At 46.1% G+C, this 18,525-nt stretch overlaps 1 protein-coding gene across 2 annotated transcripts; it reads right to left on the minus strand.

Moving 5' to 3' along the window:
• Nucleotides 1-2,465: 2,465 nt before the first annotated feature.
• On the minus strand, nucleotides 2,466-17,686 carry SMAD4 (SMAD family member 4). Of its 2 annotated transcripts, XM_032205445.1 has the most exons (12): nucleotides 17,615-17,686; nucleotides 13,329-13,694; nucleotides 12,222-12,396; nucleotides 11,766-11,795; nucleotides 10,371-10,586; nucleotides 8,594-8,713; nucleotides 7,244-7,354; nucleotides 5,854-5,904; nucleotides 5,079-5,262; nucleotides 4,087-4,255; nucleotides 3,404-3,542; nucleotides 2,466-2,759 (listed from the first exon to the last, which is right to left on the minus strand). In XM_032205445.1, exons 2-12 carry the CDS (start codon nucleotides 13,575-13,577, stop codon nucleotides 2,548-2,550), a joined length of 1,656 nt encoding a protein of 551 aa, XP_032061336.1. In that variant the 5' UTR covers nucleotides 13,578-13,694; nucleotides 17,615-17,686; the 3' UTR covers nucleotides 2,466-2,547. The 2 variants fall into 2 exon arrangements, with proteins under 2 accessions (XP_032061336.1, XP_032061335.1); XM_032205444.1 differs by lacking the exon at nucleotides 8,594-8,713.
• Between the last annotated feature and the right edge of the window lie 839 nt (nucleotides 17,687-18,525).

The following is an 18,525-nucleotide window of genomic DNA, read 5'->3' on the forward strand; positions in this document are numbered from 1 at the left end:
CACTGATATTATATATTTGCTGTAAAGAGAATTATAAGAGTTTTATTTTTCTGATATTAAAAGTTACTTAATAAAGACTTGTTTCCATTACCTGGCGCCTGGTGATGTCTTCGGGGTCCTGGCTTTGGGATTTGGGGGCGAGGAAGGGGAGGTTTTGTGATTGTCGGCCTCACCTCCTGCCTCGGTGAACCCAAAACCAGCCCCTCTGCCTCTCCTTTTCCCTTTTTTAGTGTTCAGGAGCCCTCAGCCTCATCCAGAGCAACCTCTAGGGGCAGTGATGTCCTTTAAGAAACCTCTCGGTTGATTTGGGGGAATAAAAATGCCATTAGTAGGGCTACTGGAAGCAACCCTAATGATTCTGGGCTTCTAGGATGGGCTGAAAGCGCAGCGACCCCACTGTTTTCCCCACAAAACGCCCGCCCCGGGGCTGCTCTCACTCGTTCTGGGAATAAAATAAAAAAAATAAAAAATACAGAAGCCAAAAGGTGTGAATCTTTACCTTTTTTAATCAAAAACATACTCTGGTACAGAATTTCCGCCGAGTTAACTACAGGATATTATCCACAAACTAGGGCTAATGGAAAAAAAAAAACAAAAAGGTACAGGAAAGCTACAGAGGAACTACTGGGAATTCGGTTGACCGCTTATCAAAAGGCAATGGCTGAAAGGAGAAACGTGGAACCAGGCTTTCCTGCCCCAAAAAAAAAACCCTTTTACGGTGAGTTTTGGGGTTGTGGGTGTTTGGTGGCTCTCACTCCAGCTCGGTTCCACCTCGGCAGCGCTACCAGAAAGCCCCAGGACAAGGTGCTCGTGTGTGAAGCCCTAAAAAAAGAAAAAAAAAAGCTGCAGCTGCTCTGACAAACGAGATCGTTAGGAGAGAAGGGAAAACGAAAAAGGGTTTCAACGTAAGGCTTCGAGGAAAGCGAAGGCTGATTTTTTTCCAAACATCAGGAAGCCACACCAGAGGAGAAAATGGGATTTCTGTAGGAATTAGCGTGAAGAAGTGTTCATACTGAGAAAATTCATCCAGTTCTGGGCATCGCTCTGGTGTCATCTGTCCTCTGTGCTGCTCCTTTCCCAAGAATTTCAGCACGTGGGGGCAGCAACACCTCAAGGCTGCGCCTCACAGCCCCGAAACCGTGCGAGAAAGAGAAATCCTCCTGTAGGGAGAAGCAGGGGAAGGAAGAAAAATTGGACTGGCTTCCCGGCAGACGGCAACCACCACCAATTCCTGCTGCTGCTGCTGGGCCGGCGAAGGAAAATAAATCCATCCTTCAAGATCAGCGGTTCCAAGGTGCAGAATTACGTAAAAAAAGCCAAGTGGATTTATAAAAACTCAGGGTTTTCATAGTTTTATTTATACTAGTAACTAGAGAGAAAGCATACATATTGTATCTGTCATACAGTCAATACATTTGCATTTTTTTTTTGTTTGTCTGTTTGTTTTCTACTATAAATTCTCTATACAAAGTCATTGCCAATTGATACGGTCGTTGATGGCAGAAGGGCTTAAAAGAACCGAGAGGTATAAAAACAGGTTTGCCATCTTGCCCTGAGTGGAAATGGTGAACGGGTACAAAAAGTGGATCCTAAGCGATCGGTGGCACTTCGCACGTGATCGAGTGGCGGATGCGAGTAAAAAAGAGGCGGGCGACTTGGCTTTTGCGGTGTTTAAAAGCCCTGCCGAGCGGCAGGCGGGTAAAAGCAGCAGTAGTTATGAAAAACGCGTTCCTGCCATCAGGTTCTCGTTCCGCAATTTCCGTGGCGCCTTTGCAGCAAGGGAATTTCATGAGATTTGAGCTGAGTGCCAGCACTGAGAGCATCCGTTTGGTTTAGTGTTTTAAAACTCACGTGTCCGTGGAAATAAAAAGCTCAGATCTCTTTTTTTTTAAAAACTAGTGAAGGAAAAGCGACCTTTCTTTTCCTTGCTATTTTTAATCAATGCACGTCTCATCCCTCACTTTTTGTTTTTTTTGTTTTTTTTGCTTTTTTTTTGGCAGCTTCTACCTTTTAATCTGGAAAAAATCATAGCGAGATAGGCGACAAAATAAAGAAAAAAAAGTCTTCTGTTAACTCTCGTTCCCTAAAAAGAACATCCCGAATCAGCTGGAATTTAGTTGCTGTCACGTAAATAATTCTTAGAAGGAATTTTCAGATATAAATATATATATATAATATATATTCTGCATACAAAAGGCTCCTGTGAGGCTTCTCACCCAAGAGGCCGTGAGGGAGAAGGAAAAGTTGCAAAGGGCACAACCCCAACACTGTCAGGTCTCTCTGGAAGGCGTTTGCCTTTCACTTCAAGCCCTGAGCCACGTATCATGACAACTAAGTTCAGAAACCTAACCGCAATCCAAATTCTGCATGTTCAGGTTCTTTTTCTGCTAAGAGCAAGGCGGCAAACACATTTTTAAAACCCGGTTTTCGGAGGTTAAGCAGAACAAAAAAAAGTAAAATATATCTTCAGGTTATAAACAAGAGTTGTATTTTACAATCCACCATCCTCACAACACAACGGCCCACAGCAGTGCAGCAGAGGGAACCTCAGTCTAAAGGTTGTGGGTCGGCGATCGGCATGGTATGAAGTACTTCGTCTAGAAGCTGGAGGGCACGGTGCAAGTGAATTTCGATCCAGCACGGGGTCTCTTTGATGCTCTGCCTCGGGTAATCGGGTCCCCAACCTTTTACAAAACTCATCCTGAGGATGCATAAGCGGCGGAGGTCGTCCACGCCGATTCCAGCAGCAGCTGACAAACCTAGAGAGGAGAGATTTCAAGTAAGGCTTTCAATTAAATGTTTGCAGACACACTTTTTCTTTTATCACTTGTTTGTTTAGCCATTCCCGTTTGCTTGCTCGCTTCTCCAAATACCCGTCCCTCTCCCCGCAGCCAAGGCCCATCGGTATTTCTAGGTCTCTGTCACCACAGCTCAGCAATTATTTTGCCTTTCTTCCCACTAAGTTTTCCTTCTCACCGTTCTGCCATCTTGAAAGGGTGTTAAAATACAAAAGGAGTTGGATCTAAGAGTGTCAGTTGTTACTCCGACTAATAACAAGCTGAACGCAGCCGGCAAGCTTCAAATCACAACCACGTCTGGAAGAAAAATTGAAATGCTTTCCCCAAAATGCCTTCAGGATTTTGGAACGTAGCTGGAAAGCTCCGTTTGGCAGCGCAAGGAATCCAGAAGTGGCAAATAAAGCAGCCCGACACACCTAAGTCCTCACCATTTAAAAAATATTTAAGCGTAACATCACGGAAATAGAATTTAGCAACTCAGAAGACTCAAAAAGCACCGTTACAACCTCCTCCTCTTCTCGAGAACCTTATAAATTTTAAGTCTTGCTAAAAGCTGAGTTGTTTTCAAAGAATGAAAAAGGAGAGCAAGCAGTTAATTTACTTACTAATGGCTGGGGCTATTCCACCCACTGATCCCGGGCCGGGGATGTTTCCTGCTACTGCTGCAGCTTGAGCAGCAGCGGCGGCTTGAGCAGTGGCAGCCTGCTGCTGCATCTGACGGTGACACTGGCGTAAATCAAACACCTTTAAAAGAAATAAAAAAATAAATATCAAACTCCGTAGGTTTACCAAAATCAACGAAGGAATGGAGTCCTCAGCTCCCGCCTCCAACAAACCGGAGCTCTCCGCTCTCCGGAAGAAATTCTTCGGTCGCAGGCTGATGAAATCCCGATTTTTATTAAATTCTGGGATTGCCGGAAAATAGGGCACGCAAATAAAACGAGATGCCAGCAAGTCCAGCTTCACTTTGTCAGGCTTTACCCATTTTTCAAGAATATGCTAAATTTTGGGCAGCAGTTAGTTTAAAAGATGGAGATTGTTTGACAAAATACGAAATTAGCTACTTTGACGGTATCTAGAGGATACTTTCCATCAAGATGACTTTTTAAATGACTCTAAAGTGGATTTTTTCCCCTAAAGATGACTTTTTAAGTGAAGTTGGCGATTCTAAGATGATAACGAAGCCTCCGATTCCACGTTTGATTTATTCCAGCGCCTCACAGCTTCCCTACGATGTGCAAGAACAGTCCCCCTCCCCCAGTTTTCCTCGTGGAGCATCCAAACCAACCTTGATGTATGCACTTGGGTAAATCTTGTGAACAGCATCCCCGGGCGCGCGCCCTGCTTCTCTGTCCAGGTAGTAGCTCTGAACGAAGACCGCGTGGTCGCTGAGGCATCGAACCCACACGTCGCCTTCTCCTTTGCACTCCAGCTGCACCCCTTTCCCTATGTGCAACCTTGGAAAGAAAAAAAATAAATAAAAATAAAAATAAAGAGGTCCTGATTTAGATTCTGAAGGAAAACCACACGCGCTCCACTCGTACGAGGACGCGAAACCGTGGTTATCATCGTGAGGATAACAGAGTGTGCGGTTAGGCGAAATCTGGGAAGTCAAAAACCATCTGTAAAGCCCCGGAAAGACATATGGGAAACACAGAATGCAGAAGCGATGGCACTCGAGCAGCACGAAAGCCACTCGCTGACAATACGGAGCTGGGATCCCAAACACATTCGGGGTTCTGTTCCCAAGTGTGAAAATCCCACAAAGTGCTCCCTAGCACGGAAAGCGATTGTCACAATGCAACAGCTTGGGTCTTATTCCTTATTTTCTTCCTTCTTTTATTCCTTTTCACTCCGAAGAAAGAAAAAAAAAAAGTCCTAAGATCAGCTCTCTGGGCTTTCAAATCAAAGCCTGGCGCACGCGTGGTGAGAATGAATGAAAATTCCAGCGAGCTCTCCATCAACCTTCCTTTGTTCCTTTGACAAATGTGTATTTTGCAGTCAGTTCTCGCATCGCTGGGAGATGGAGAGCTCATTTGCAGCTCGCACACAGTTGCTAATTTTATCCTTGAAGGCACAGCAAGGAGAAGCAACGTGCTACGAGGTCCCTGTCACGCAGTTGGCGTTCTGAATGCGTTACAGCAGCGGCCTAAAAACCGTGCCCTGTGGTTAATTCAGTTTTAAAGAAGAAAATGTATTGAAAGGGAGCCACGCGCTGAAAAAAAAACAAGCAAATATCCAATATCACCAGCAGCTGGAGCTTTTTGGGGTGCAAAATACCTTGCTCTCTCGATGGCTTCTGTTCTGTGCACGTTGGAAAGCTGGCCCAGGCAGAAGCGGTCTCCTCCGGAGGGATCCACGTAGCCATCGACGGTAACGATGGGACAGCTCGAAGGGACCTTGAACGTCTCCCCGACTTGCACGTCCATTTCGAAATACGCGATTGAACACCAGTACTCTGGAGCTGGAGAGACAATCAGCGGGGTGAAACGCGCAGAAACCCCAAAAAAAAACCGTTGCAGGCAGCCAGGCAGGCTTGCTGCAACTGCTTCTTGCTTTAAATAAGCAAGGAGAGGCAGAGAAACCCTGATCCCGTAAAGGCTGCCACTGAAACCCAAGCACTCAAGCAAGGTTTGCTAAAGAACATCGTGATTTTGTTTACGTGTATCAAGTGCTAGCTGGGAGCAACTGGCTTGTCAAACCTCCTGCAAGGTTTGCTGTCTGTTGCTCTCTCCAGACACCTTAAAACCTGCAATTCCCCGAAGTTTAAATTGCTCTGAGCTCCTTTAAGTTTTGTCATCTTCGACTAAATACTCGTGTGCCTGAGTGTCGTGTCATTATTAATTTATATGAACGTCTTCTGTCATTATTCCTAAAACACAGAGGTCCAAATTCAAAAGAAGGCGTCACAAAGTGGTTCCTCTCCTTCTTTCTTCCCCTTTTGAATTCCTCCCACTAAATTCAGAGTACTTCTTATTTAAAAAAAAAAACACAAATTCAAAACAACTTTGTTAGCCTGAACAATCCTTAGCATTCATTTTCAGATTTTACTTACCAGGATGATTTGATATAGGAGGCTGGAATGCGAGTTCGTTGTGAACTGGCCCTTGAAGAGAAAAAGATGCAATTTGTTTTACACGAGGAAAAAAAAAAATAAATAAATAAAAGATCTTTCTTAACCTGTTTTGGGTGAAAAAAGGACTTGCGAGGATGCCACGTACTCTAAATCTCGGGGATAGCTGAATGAAGAGGCCAAATCTAGACAAAAATGCCCACAGAATTACACACTTTGGTGGTTTTTTGAAAATTCAGAGCTCCACTAGTGGAATGTGGCCACAAATCGAGGAAGGAGAGAATCATTTTATAGAGGTACGTGATACAAATCTGTCAGAAACCCAACTTCATTAGCTCCCCGTTCACAGAACAGGTTGCCCAGGATGCTATGGAGTCAACTATAACAAACCCTCCACGGAGATGGGGGGGAAAAAAAAATCCCAGAGAACTTGTTTTCTCAAGAATAAATAGTGAATGTGGTCTCGGTAAAGGTCAAGTCGATTCTTTCCACTTTGATAAACTGACTGGCTTCCTCGCAGGCAGACAAGAAGAAAAGGCTTCGATGTAGTATTATAAGCACCGGCAGCTTTTGCAACAAGATGTCAAAAACAGGCGCAACGCTGGGAGGTGTCAAAAGATGCGACTTTCTGAAGCGAGAAGAGGCAGCAGCCAAGAAAAGCTGTGTGGTACCACCAGCCAGTTACCGACATTAATTATGGAAAGCTACGTTCGCACACAAAAAACATTTATAGAGTCTCTGCAGCAGCGGTGAAGTTCTGAAATCTTGGCGTTTCTGACAAGTAAGGAGCGAAACGAGGTGGGATCCTAACAGAGCAATAAGGAAATTTGATAACTGGACCTAAAACAATTTTTCTGATCAAGATATGTTGACTTTTCAGCTTTAGTTCACATCATTTTCTCCCCTCTCCTAACAACAAATATATATATCTATAAATATATAAAAATAAAAATAATATATCCAGCCAGAAACGTCCATCTTTTGAAGGAAAAACAGATCCAAGCAGCAAATTCTGAATCAACTTCTGGCCAAATGTTTTTCCACAGCGGAAACGTTTACTCCAAGACTGCAAAGTTTTCTAAATGATGGTTTTAGAAAGGAAATGCTTTTTGTTAGATATAGGAAGACATCAGAAGTAGAGGTGGGATCACTAGAGCTGTGTGAATTTTTAATCTCTGCTGTTTTAATTGAGGAAAGTACAAGGAGTTCTTACATTTAACTGTCAGAATGTATTAAATAAAGTGAGAGTGGTTCTATAAAAAAAGACACGGGGGGTAAAAAAAAAAAAAAAAAAATCAATCACAGGTGACCCAAACAACCATTAAACCAAACTGAAAATGAGGAACATGACTTGAAAATCTGGAGCACTTACAGTAATGTCCAGGATGCATAGGTGGGTGATGCTGAAGATGGCCATTCTGGTGGTGAGGTATGGTAGGTGTGTAGGCTGCCGTTCGACTTCCAGTCCAAGTTGTAGTACTATCTAGAGAAAGGAAAAAAAAAAAGGAAAGAAAGGAAGGAGAAAGAAAGAAAGGAGAGAGAAAGAAAGAAAGAAAGAAAGGAGAGAGAAAGAAAGAAAGAGAGAAAGGAGAGAGAAGAAGAGAAGAAGAAGAGAGAAGAGAGAGAAGAGAGAGAAGAGAGAAGAGAGAGAAGAGAGAGAAGAGAAGAGAGAGAAGAAGAGAGAGAGAGAGAAGAGAGAGAGAGAGAAGAGAGAGAAGAGAAGAAGAAGAAGAGAGAGAAGAGAGAGAGAAGAGAGAAGAGAGAGAGAGAAGAGAAGAGAGAGAGAGAGAAGAAGAGAGAGAGAGAGAAGAGAAAGAGAGAGAGAGAAAGAGAGAGAAGAGAGAGAGAGAAGAGAAGAGAGAAGAAGAGAAGAGAGAAGAGAGAAGAAGAGAGAAGAGAAGAGAGAGAAGAGAGAGAAGAGAGAGAGAGAAGAAGAGAGAGAGAAAGAGAGAGAAGAGAGAAGAGAGAGAGAGAAGAAGAGAAGAGAGAAGAAGAGAGAAGCAGAGAGAAGAGAGAAGAGAAGAAGAAGAGAGAGAAGAAGAAGAGAAGAGAGAGAGAAGAAGAGAGAGAGAAGAGAGAAGAGAGAGAGAAGAAGAAGAGAAGAGAGAGAGAAGAGAGAGAGAAGAGAAGAGAGAAGAGAGAGAGAAGAGAGAGAAGAGAGAGAAAGAGAAGAGAGAAAGAGAGAGAGAAGAGAGAGAGAAAGAGAAGAAGAAGAGAGAGAGAGAGAAAGAAGAGAGAAAGAGAGAAGAAGAGAGAAGAGAGAAGAGAGAGAAAGAGAAGAGAAGAGAGAGAGAAGAGAGAGAGAAAGAGAGAGAAAGAGAAGAGAGAGAGAGAGAGAAAGAGAGAGAGAAGAGAGAGAGAAGAGAGAGAGAAGAGAGAGAGAAAGAGAGAGAGAAGAGAGAGAAGAAGAGAGAAGAGAAGAGAAAGAAGAAGAGAGAAGAGAAGAGAAGAGAAAGAGAGAGAGAGAAGAAGAGAGAGAGAAAGAGAGAGAAGAGAGAGAGAAGAAGAGAGAAGAAGAGAGAAGAGAGAGAGAAGAGAGAGAGAGAAAGAGAGAGAGAGAAAGAGAGAGAGAGAAAGAAGAAAAGAAAGAAAGAAAAAAAAAAGGAGCGGTTGGGTTTTAAGGGAGTTTTTCTGCATCTCATCTCTACATCCTCTATTTCTCCTCAACATTTGGAAACCGCTTTTAGCGAGCTAAGAAGAGCGCAGGCAGGTGTATACTCACTGTGATGGTAAGTAGCTGGCTGAGCTGTAAACCCATTCTGCTGAGCTCCTGGCTGAGGCCCTGAAGCAATCTGTAAGAGTCCATCACTATGGCTACCTGTCAATATACTGGGAGGTTGACCTGGTAAAAGAACACACTACCTATTCGTCATCGTTCCACAAGTTGAAGGCAGAAGAGCTCAGCACTGCTGTAGGAAAACGCACCCAACTCAGGGCGCTGCAACACAACAGTTCCTAAAAGTTTGGTTTCAGATCTTTTTTTTTTTTTTTCCACCCACCAGAGCGTCTTAGGAAACTGGAAGATGCTTTGCAGCAGCTCGTTTCGACTCCGAGACACCCTTATTTATTTTGTTTTTTAAGAGAAGTGTGCAGAGAACTGCTTTAGCAACCACATCTTTTTGCTCGCATCTCATTTTTCAGTCTGAAGGGAAAGAAGAGACGGCAAAGGTTTTAGCCAAGAACTTATCGGGAGGAGATTTGGGCTGAATCCAAAGATTTGGGATGAATCCAACATTGTGCCCAATAAGCTGCTGATTTTCAGCAGGTTACAACGGGTTCCTAGGGAGGACACTTCAATCTACGTCCCTCCAAAACATATTGAACGGTATTTTTAAAAATAGTGCTGGAACACATCACTGGACTCCTTCCTCAGAAACTTGTTTTTGTGTTTGGTATTGGTTTTTTTCCTCCCAAATAAATTTTCTAAGCTTTCAAGTAAAACTACAGGTATTTCAGAACAGGATTCAGGAAGGCTTCAGCTCAGCCATTAACACTAAACCGATCAGCACTCTCCAACTGGTCCTGCTGGCGGAGGTGAACACGTTGAAAACTTATCCTAAAACTTAAAACTTTGGTTTTTTTTTTTTTATCCTGTCCACTTGGTGCCAACAATTACAGCAACAACAAGAAAAAGTTATGGAGTGTAATTAAATCACCTATCCTTTTTCTTTTTTCCTGCTGGAGACAAATACAGACATCAAATCTCTGTTTTTAGGTTTAAACAAAGAAGTCCTTGCCTAAAATGAAAGAAGATAATTGCACCACCACGTCACCCTGATTTAAATTAACACAAAATCCATTACATTCACACGGCCTTGATATTAAGAGTGATGAAGAGCAGGTGGAAACCCCCTCCCACTTCATGGTTTCCCTACATGAGGGCTGCAGGATGTTGTGTAAATAAACAGGGCTTCCTAAACTGAGGAATGAGCTTGGATGGTGGTAAAACAGATTCTTCCACTCGTACCAAACACAGACCAGCAAGAAAAACTTCACCTCAGCACCCTTCTGGACTCCTGAACGCATTAATCTGGGCTGCAACTCTGATGCATTGGGCCGATTTTAAAAAGTCGTGTTAAAACTGGAAGATAATTTTAGTGAAACTCTAAAAGAATTGCCTGGAAACGTCTCTACACTGCCCCCCACTAGTAAGTCTGTTGTTCCACTTGCTGTTGTAATAAAATATTAAGGTTCTTCCGTTCCTGTGGCATTTATTCCCCTAACAGCCACACTTTATCAGTGGTTAACAGCTTAACATCGTGTCACTGAAGCTTTGGAGCATCCAGTAGAATAAAGACAGGGTTAGCAGGCAAATTTATTCAAACTACTCCATGACTTCAAACCTTATTTTAATACTTATAAGCCTGCCACTCGATTTAACGATGCAGTTTGGCGGCAGCACGGGTCCAAAGCGAGATCTGCTTTGGCCAAAGCGTTGGTTATCCCTGAGCTTTCACGTTTTTAGGGTTTAGGGTTGCGTATAAGCTCAATGATCTTACTTGTTGAAGCCACAGGAATGTTGGGAAAGTTAGTGGTGCTGGTAGTGCTAGCCTCGGTGGGAGCTAACATGGCCGGGGTGCTGTAAGGCTCCGTAGACGCCCTGTTACTCGGCGGGTGCTGGATGGTTTGGACTGAATGTCCTTCAGCTGAAGACAACGATGGCTGCGCCTCGTAATCGTGAACGTATTCGTCTTTCACCAACATGCTTGATGGGGCTGTGAAAAAGAGAACATTTAAACATGAAAAGCAAACTTATTTTCAATTTTTAGCTGCACTTTGCGCTTTTCGAGTGCAAGTTTTTTACTTTCAAGCACCAACAATGCCAATGAAACTACCGGGGGGAAGAATTTAACCGATATAAATGTTTCTGAAACGCTGAGAGAAACATCTTTAAATTACAAATAAGCACTGGACGGCAAAGCAAACCACTTATTTCATTCAAACTCCCATCAAAATTGACTAGAAACAATACACACCACAAGGAAATTAGTACCATTTCCACCAGAACTTGTTTCTATACATCTTTTTGTGCACATCCAAGTGAAACTCTTACACTACATTAATTTCCTTGCTCGTTTTTAAAGCAACCCTAAATAGATTAAAATCCGACTGCAATTTTTCTGTTTCCTGCTCCAAAACCAGCAGCGTGACAAGGAAACGGGTTAAGTATTTAACTTCTGGTTAGTAAGATTTGATAATGTGCAAAAAGATCATTATCCAGAAGCCACTGCTAACACAAATTAGCAGAGCTGAGCACTAAGTTAAAAAAAAATATTAAAAAAATCAAACTTAAAAGCTTTTGAAGTCATCTTTGCTCATTTTCTAATAATGTGCTAATAACACGGGATTACTCAAACTTTATTTTTGAGTTTCTTCTGGAAGAAATAACAACATTTTTGAAATAAAGCTGTTATCAGCTGCACAATCTGACTTCTGAATAAGACCCACTGGACATCTGATGTCCAATTTCTCTCAATTTTCAGGGAGGTAACAGCATCAACTGCTTCATTCCACTGCATGTTAATGACAACGTGTCCTATTTGCCAATCTGACCACTTGCTTGTTAAACTGCTTATTAAATAAGCATCCATTACAGCCAACGCAGCTAATTAGTTAATTACCCAGGTGTGCTTCTTTCATTTTGTTGGGGTTTATGAGTTGCAGGCAATGGAAAGAGAACAAACCTGCAAACTGAGCTGAGGCTTCTAGTTAAATTTATCAGCACGCTTGCCTCTCGTACACTACGTAGTTAATTTTCCAAAACTGGAGAGAAAAAGCCATTTCTGTCTGCTCTTTATCCTCCCTCCGTGCATAGAAATAAATCGTGTGCATATTGAAGAGTATTGAACACAGTTTGTCCCGAAAGAAACGCGGCACGAAACAGAACTGCTTACCAGAACTCTGTAGTGTCAGTCCTGAGAGATCTTTAAAAAAGAGAAAGAAAAAAAAAAAGGGAGGGTGTGAGGAGAATTATAACCTTTAACAGTGTTTGAACATTTATAAGCCTTTACAAATTGATGTTATAGACTATTTACTATGTTATATACAGTTCCCTTCTATCACTACACAACTCCCCGTGCTAAATTATTTCTAGAATATACAGTAACTGTCTGTGAAGCAAACCAAGGCTCGGCCAAAAGCCACAAACTGCTCTTTAACATTGGAAAGAGAGGTTAAAACAACGATCCCATCAAGCAGATGTACGAAAACACACAAGAATGATTTATAATCAGATCATTAACAGCGAGTATTCTAACGAGGTCTTTATTTTCGACATTCCACAGGCAAAAAAAAACATTTCCCATTTCATTCCCACCAGTGTTCCCTTCCGAAATCCAAAGGCTACTTACCGATGCCAGGCGATACTACACGCTCATAATGGTAAGGGTTTACACAGACACTGTCACATTTTAAGTCAAAAGCATACTGACAATATTTAACATGCTTGAGTTCATTTTTATGAAGATCGGGCCACCTCCAAAGACGGGCGTAAATCACATGAGGGAATCCCTTGCGACCGGCCACCTAAAAAGTCAGACACAAAAGGTGAGTGGGAAAGGAGCACGGCCTTGCCTTGTTACGGAGCGAGGAGCAAAGCTGGGGGAGGACAAACACAACCTGTCTCCGGTATCAAAATACGAGGGGGGAAAAAAAAAAAAGAGGTGGTAAAGTTTGGTAAAGTTTACTCAGTTTCCTCGAGTTCTGTGCTCAACGGGAATATGCATCTGGTTTTGCTACGGTTAAATCAACCCCGTGGTTTTTAAGGAAAAAAATAAAAAAAAAAAAAGACTGCGTCCAAAATGGCAGAAGCAGAGTTTGTGCTTAATGTCGTGTGTACGTTCACCTTCCCCACCGTGGCTGACGAGAGGAGCTTTGCCCCCAGAAGAAGAGGACCGAGGCGCTAACCTAACCCCGGAAGGAATTTCCAAGTAGCAGAATGCCAATCCGTCAAAGTGACAAAAAAAAAATATAATAAAAATAAAAATAAATAAAATGCTTCGAGGGTAGACAGCGGAGCTAGCCAGCAAACACGACATCTGTCCTGGAACGAGGAAATCGCAAGCCAAGCTCTGCAGGTACTGAGTACTGACGACAGAAGGCTAACGAACACCCTCGGAGTACCTGAGCAAGGGATCTTAGCTCTTTCTTCCCACTGCTGACCACCACAGAGCGAACAGAAGCTTGTCGGGAAAATCCCGGGATCAACAGCCGAATTTGGTAACGTGACCCTGCTTTTTTTTTTATTATTATTATTATTTTTTACTGCCACACACACACACACACTCGTTTAGAACGGCTGATCCACCACCTTCTGCTCCTTTTGGGAAGAAAAACGGCAACAACAACAACAACAAAAAAAATCAACTACGCTTCCTCAACGCGCTAGGATCCTGCGTCACTCACTTTTGCTCCAGCTTCGCTAGGAGGAAAACATCTGATTTGTCACTTGTACTAACCTGAAGCCTCCCATCCAGCGTTCTCTGTATTGTAACGCACTTGCTAGGATGAGCTCCATTTGTGGTTATAGCTGTAATCAAAGAATCCAATTCATCTTTTTTCTCCTTTAGCTTTTTAACTAAACTTTCAATTGCGCGTTTGGCAAAAGTTTCACTCTCTCCACCTTGGCGATGGCACATCAAGCTGTGAACAATGCTCAGACAAGCATCATTACTTGTTGGCGTGTTAGTAATAGACATATTGTCCATTTGTCACAGCTTTCTCTTTCAGATCAAATGTCAGTTTTGGGGGCTGTTATGATTCTCAAGCTGATGAACAAGAGATGATCCAAGTTAAGTGTTAGATGTACTGTCTCTTGGTAAAACCTAGGAGGAAAAAATAGCTCCATTAGAATTGTGTCTTTAACAAATTGCAGATCATGTTTCTAAGGAAGCCGGTGGCTTTTTTTTTTTTTTTTTTGCTTCTTTTATTTGCAAGCTAAGTGCAGGATATTAAAAGCACATCAGGAAAAAAAAAATCTGCATCGCTCGTCCCGTGATAGCTAAAACATGCTTAAGACACTGCCTGCACAGGTTCAGAAATGAGATTTTGGGGTTTTTTTCCCCTAGTAACAGCGGTTAAATGAAGTTTATATCCACGTACACGGAGGGTGTACATCTAGGAAGGCAGGAAAAGGAGGAGAGGGGTTTCCATCTCCTACGCTTTGCACCGGGAGGGTGCAGCCAAGGAAAAACATCGCCTGGGAATCCGGGGGGCGCTGATCCCACCAAAATTCGGGAGAGCCAAGAAGCACGAATGCAAACCAGCATCGCCTTTCATCCTCAGCTCCAGTCAGCGAGGCGCTGACTTCAGACTCGAGCAAAAAGCTGCCCGTCAGCTCAGCTCACTCTGAATTAACCCTGCTCGTGTCTTTGCGCTCGGGAGCTCCAGGATCTCTCTCCTCGGTTGTTTCCAGCTCCTTCTGGGTCAAGATAAATCAAGCGAAGTCGCTGAGAGCCTGTTTCCAAACGGGCTCTGTCAAACAGAGCGGCTTGTACTAAAGGTACGGCGAGGAGCGAGCTCGCCCTTACGCGTTTAACCTCTCAATTTTGTTTTAAAGAAGAATTTGCAGCGGTTTGTGGTCGTCGTGGCACTCTCCCAGCTAGCAGACCTCCTCTTTGCGAAGTTATTTCCTGAAATTAGAAGAGCTGGCCTGATTTGGGGGATTCTACGTGGACTGATTCATGGGTTTTATCGTGCTTTATCCAGAAACACAGGACAGCAGGTGTCGAGCAAAAAAAAAAAAAAAAGGAGTCTGATGTTTTCCCAAAGCTGCTCTGCCCGAAGGCGCTCATCCCACCGCCACAGCCCTACAAGCTACACGGGATTTCTCCCCCGGCAAACGATTCCCTACAAGTTTGAGTAGGATTGCCTTACCTAGCCCTTCTAGTTTTTTTTTGGCGCTTGGACTCGATAAAGCCTCTTTTTGAAAGCCAAGCCCAACCTGCCAGTCCTTCTCCATGGCAACCTGCGCTTGTAAGAAAGCCGCCAAAGCTCGCCAGGACATCGTTCGCCTTCAATACGAGGCAGCATCCCGGAGAGACACGCGGAAATCATCAGGAATAAGGGACTAGATAAAGCTAGCAGCCCCAAAAAAAAGCCATAAATAAGCACTTAACACCAGGAAGGCGGCTCCACGCGCCTCGAACCGGGAAGAATTTCGCTCGCTGGCTTGCAGGGGGATAAAATCCCACAAACAAATCCTTTTGGAAGTGGAACGGTCTCCAGAAACGTTGAGTCACCCCCCCCCCCCCCCAGCTGCCACCGCACTCAATAGGAGCTTCTGAGGGCTCAGCAGTTTTCGGAAAGCCGGGCCACTTGTTCGGGATTTGCGACGCCGCTGCGGGGTCATTCGGGAGCCTGGCTTACCAATCCCTCCCCCCCCGGGTTTAATCTTGGGGTTTTGAGCCCCAAAAACCTGGCACCTATTGGGAAACGCGGTGAGATTTCTCGGGAAGTATCTAAAGCATTTAAGAGCTCCCCTCCGGTTTGGGATTCCGCTTTTGGGATGATGAGGAGAGGGAGCACGAAGAAAACAGCAGCAGGAGGCAGCGCTGGAGCAAAGCTGCTGGAACGAGACCCGAGCGGAGCACGGGAGGAAAAGGCACCAAGTGCTTCACCCCACCTCAAGGAAAGTCATTTAAATTGGGAAAAAAACCATATTAAAGGCACTCTGCGTCCCATAACGCAAAAGGGATCCTCGAGGGAGGAAAATAAAGCAGCCAGCACGGCCAGGTAGCTAAAAACACCTCTGATTATCCCCTGCAAACACGCCCCTATCTCGAAACCAACCCCAAACCACGACCGGGACGCCGCACGCTTACGGAGGTGACACGAAGGAACACGAGCCAGCGGTCCCACAACCCCCCAGAGCTCGGGGAAGAGGGTTAATCCCGGCCCCACAGCGCCCTGACACACTACCCGCCCCGTTTACAGTAGGGTCGGAGCCAATCGCACCCGCGGAGGGCTCGAATTCCCCCAGGAACTCGGGCTCTAAAAATGTGGCCGGTCCAAATGCCACCGGATAAGGACTTGAAGGTACGGGCAGAAGGCCAAAAACCACCCCTCAACCCTCCGGGGCACTTTCGGAGCACGTTTTATCCCTCGTTTGCACCATTTTCACGGTAAAACCGCTTCTTTTCCAGCCCCGAGAGAAACTGAGAGCCTTAAGGCCGTTTGCTGGACGCATCACGCCATTCAGCAGGGTGATTTGGAGCGTTTTAGGTTAAAAGAAAACGTTCAGTGGCGTTATTTTTAAAAAAAATCAAGTGTTTTCTTTCTGTGTGTACGGATATTTATAAAAACACGCGCGTTTTGCAGCCGTGGCACAACTGGAAGCAGCGTTTCCGTGCAGGTGGCAGGGTTAACGCGGGGCTTTTGGGAAGCTTTCGATGCTGAAACGAAGCAGCCTCGCGGGCAAGAAGCTCCCGATACAGCGGTGAAAGGCCAGAAGGGGGACAAACATCCCAAATAACAGGGCGAGGGGACCCTCTGGGGCTGGGGGCGTGAAATAAACGCCAAAAGCACTTCAAATCCTAACCATCGACTCCAATTAGTCCATTTTAAAGCAAGCGCACGGCTAGAAAACAAACAAATAAATAAAAATAAATAAAAATATAAAAACCCACGAGCCTCTCTCTCTTGCTGGAAGAAACTTCCCGGGGTTTTAGGGTTCCAGGTATTCAAGGAAGGACGGCGGCGGCGAAAAAAAACACCACCCCGGCACCTCTCCTCTTTTCAATACAAGCTTCTGCACGGTCAGAGAAAGAAGCACGAGACGAGGAAGGGAAGCGAATTCCTTTCCAGCTGCTCTGTCTGAGCCGCCCAGCGGGACTCCGCGCCCGTCCCCCCCTGCCTAAAAGGGGGTGAAGGAGAAAGGGGAAAGAGCCCTCGTGCAGCAAGCTGCAGGTGGCAGGGCCCCTTGCCACAAAACCCGGGCTGGGCTCACCCTCGGAGCATCCTACAAGCCCCATCTTCCCGCAGGAGGCTTCCCTCGGCGAGGGCAAACAGCAATTTGCCCGAACCTCCCAAACAGAGGCAACAATTGCGGCCCAAGCCAGCAACACGAGGCGCAGGCACCGATTCCTCCCTCTCGGCCAGCGTTTTTTGTTGGTTTTTTATGGGTTTTTTTTCCGACGCCCAGGCACTGGGGTGTGCAAAGTAACGTCTGCTCCTGGCCGGGATAACGAGAAAACAAAAAAAAAAGAAAAGAAAAGAAAAAAAGAATCGAGGAAGAACTCCGGGGAAAAGCCAGCGTGGAAAAGGCCAGCCCTGAGCCAAAAGCTGGGGTGGTTTTTTGGCGAGGTTTCCGAGGCGGGCAGCCGGCGTCCTGATGTTCGCAGCGGACCCTAAAGCTTTGTTCTTTCTCCTCGCTCCCAGCTCGGCCGCCCATTGTGCGAGGCGAGGCGAGGCGTGAGGAGCCTTCCAAAGCCCCTGGTGAGGAGGAGCTGAGCTTGGGGAGCAGGCGAGAAAACTTTCTCCCAACCCGCTCGCGACCAGCCAAAAGCCCCAGAGCTCCTTCTCGGGGAGAGGAGGGCCGGGCGTGTAGGATAAATAAACCAGCAGCTGAGGGAAAGGCGCTGCCAGGCCTTGCTGAGAGCTCCCAGAGCCCTCCCAAAGGGGATGAAGGGGGGGGGGGGGGAGGCAGCGAGGCTCTGAGGGGAGCCCAAGGGGGGTGCAGCCCCCTGAGGCCTGGCTGGGGGTGCTGAGGGGGGGGCTCAGCGCTGCTGCCGGGCGCGGATGTTACCTGGGGCCGCTCTCCAGGCTCGGCCGCGCTGCCGGGGCCGGCCCCGGTGCGGCGGAGCGGGGCCGGGCCTCGTCCTCCTCCTCCTCCTCCTCCTCCTCCTCCTTCCTCCTCCTCCTCTTCCTCCTCCTCAGCCGCCCCCCCCCCCCTCCCAGCCCCGGCCCAGCCCTCCCCGCCCCGCTCCTTGGCGGCGGCGGCTCTCGAAGGGCAGGGCAGGGCCGGGCCCGGCCGCCCCGGCACGGCCGCGGGGGCTGAGGCGGCCGTGAGGCGATGGCGGCTGGGGCGGGGAGAGGGGGAAAAGGGGAAGGGAAAAAGGCAAAAAAAAAAAATAAAAAAATACAAATAAAAGGGGGAGGCCGGGGTTATAAAGGGGGGGAGGGGAGGGGGGGGGGCGGCCGCGCTCCGGCCGCTCGAGCTCCGCCGCCGACACGTCCGGGCCGCCCGCTGCGCATGCGCCGCATCCGGGAACCCGCCGAGCGCTGAGGGGATGGAAAAAGGGCGGGACCGGGAGGTGGAGGGAGGGGGGGGAGGGGGGGGAGCGCTGAGGGGGTTTGTGGCGGGGAAAGGGGGGAAAGGGGGGAATAGGGGGAAAAGGGGTTGCCAAATGGCCCCACAACGGTGAAACCCCACACCTGCAAGGCCCCACAAGTGCAAAATCGCCCAGCTAGCAAATCCCACAACTGTGAAGCCTCGCAACTGTAAAACTCGTCAACTACAAGACCCTACAACTGCAAAACTCCTCAACTATAAGACCCCACAAAGCCCCACAAGTGCAAAACCCCACAACTACAAGACCCAACAAGTGCAAAATCCCCCAACTGCAAGACCCCACAATGGCAAAACCGCACAACTACAAAGCCCCACAAGTACAAAACTCCTCAACTACAAGACCCCACAACTGCAAAATCCCCCAA

Source organism: Aythya fuligula, chromosome Z, assembly GCF_009819795.1.
Source record: "Aythya fuligula isolate bAytFul2 chromosome Z, bAytFul2.pri, whole genome shotgun sequence".
Lineage (NCBI taxonomy): Eukaryota > Metazoa > Chordata > Aves > Anseriformes > Anatidae > Aythya > Aythya fuligula.

Bases quoted from the DNA above. Each gene is read 5' to 3' on its own strand.
- SMAD4 (XM_032205445.1), bottom strand. From the start codon at position 13,577: ATGGACAATATGTCTATTACTAACACGCCAACAAGTAATGATGCTTGT. The intron at 4,256-5,078 runs GTATTTTGCACC...TTTCTTTCCAAG, and splicing joins GAAGCCATCGAGAGAGCAAG to GTTGCACATAGGGAAAGGGG. The intron at 3,543-4,086 runs GTTGGTTTGGAT...TTTCTTTTAAAG, and splicing joins ACCCAAGTGCATACATCAAG to GTGTTTGATTTACGCCAGTG.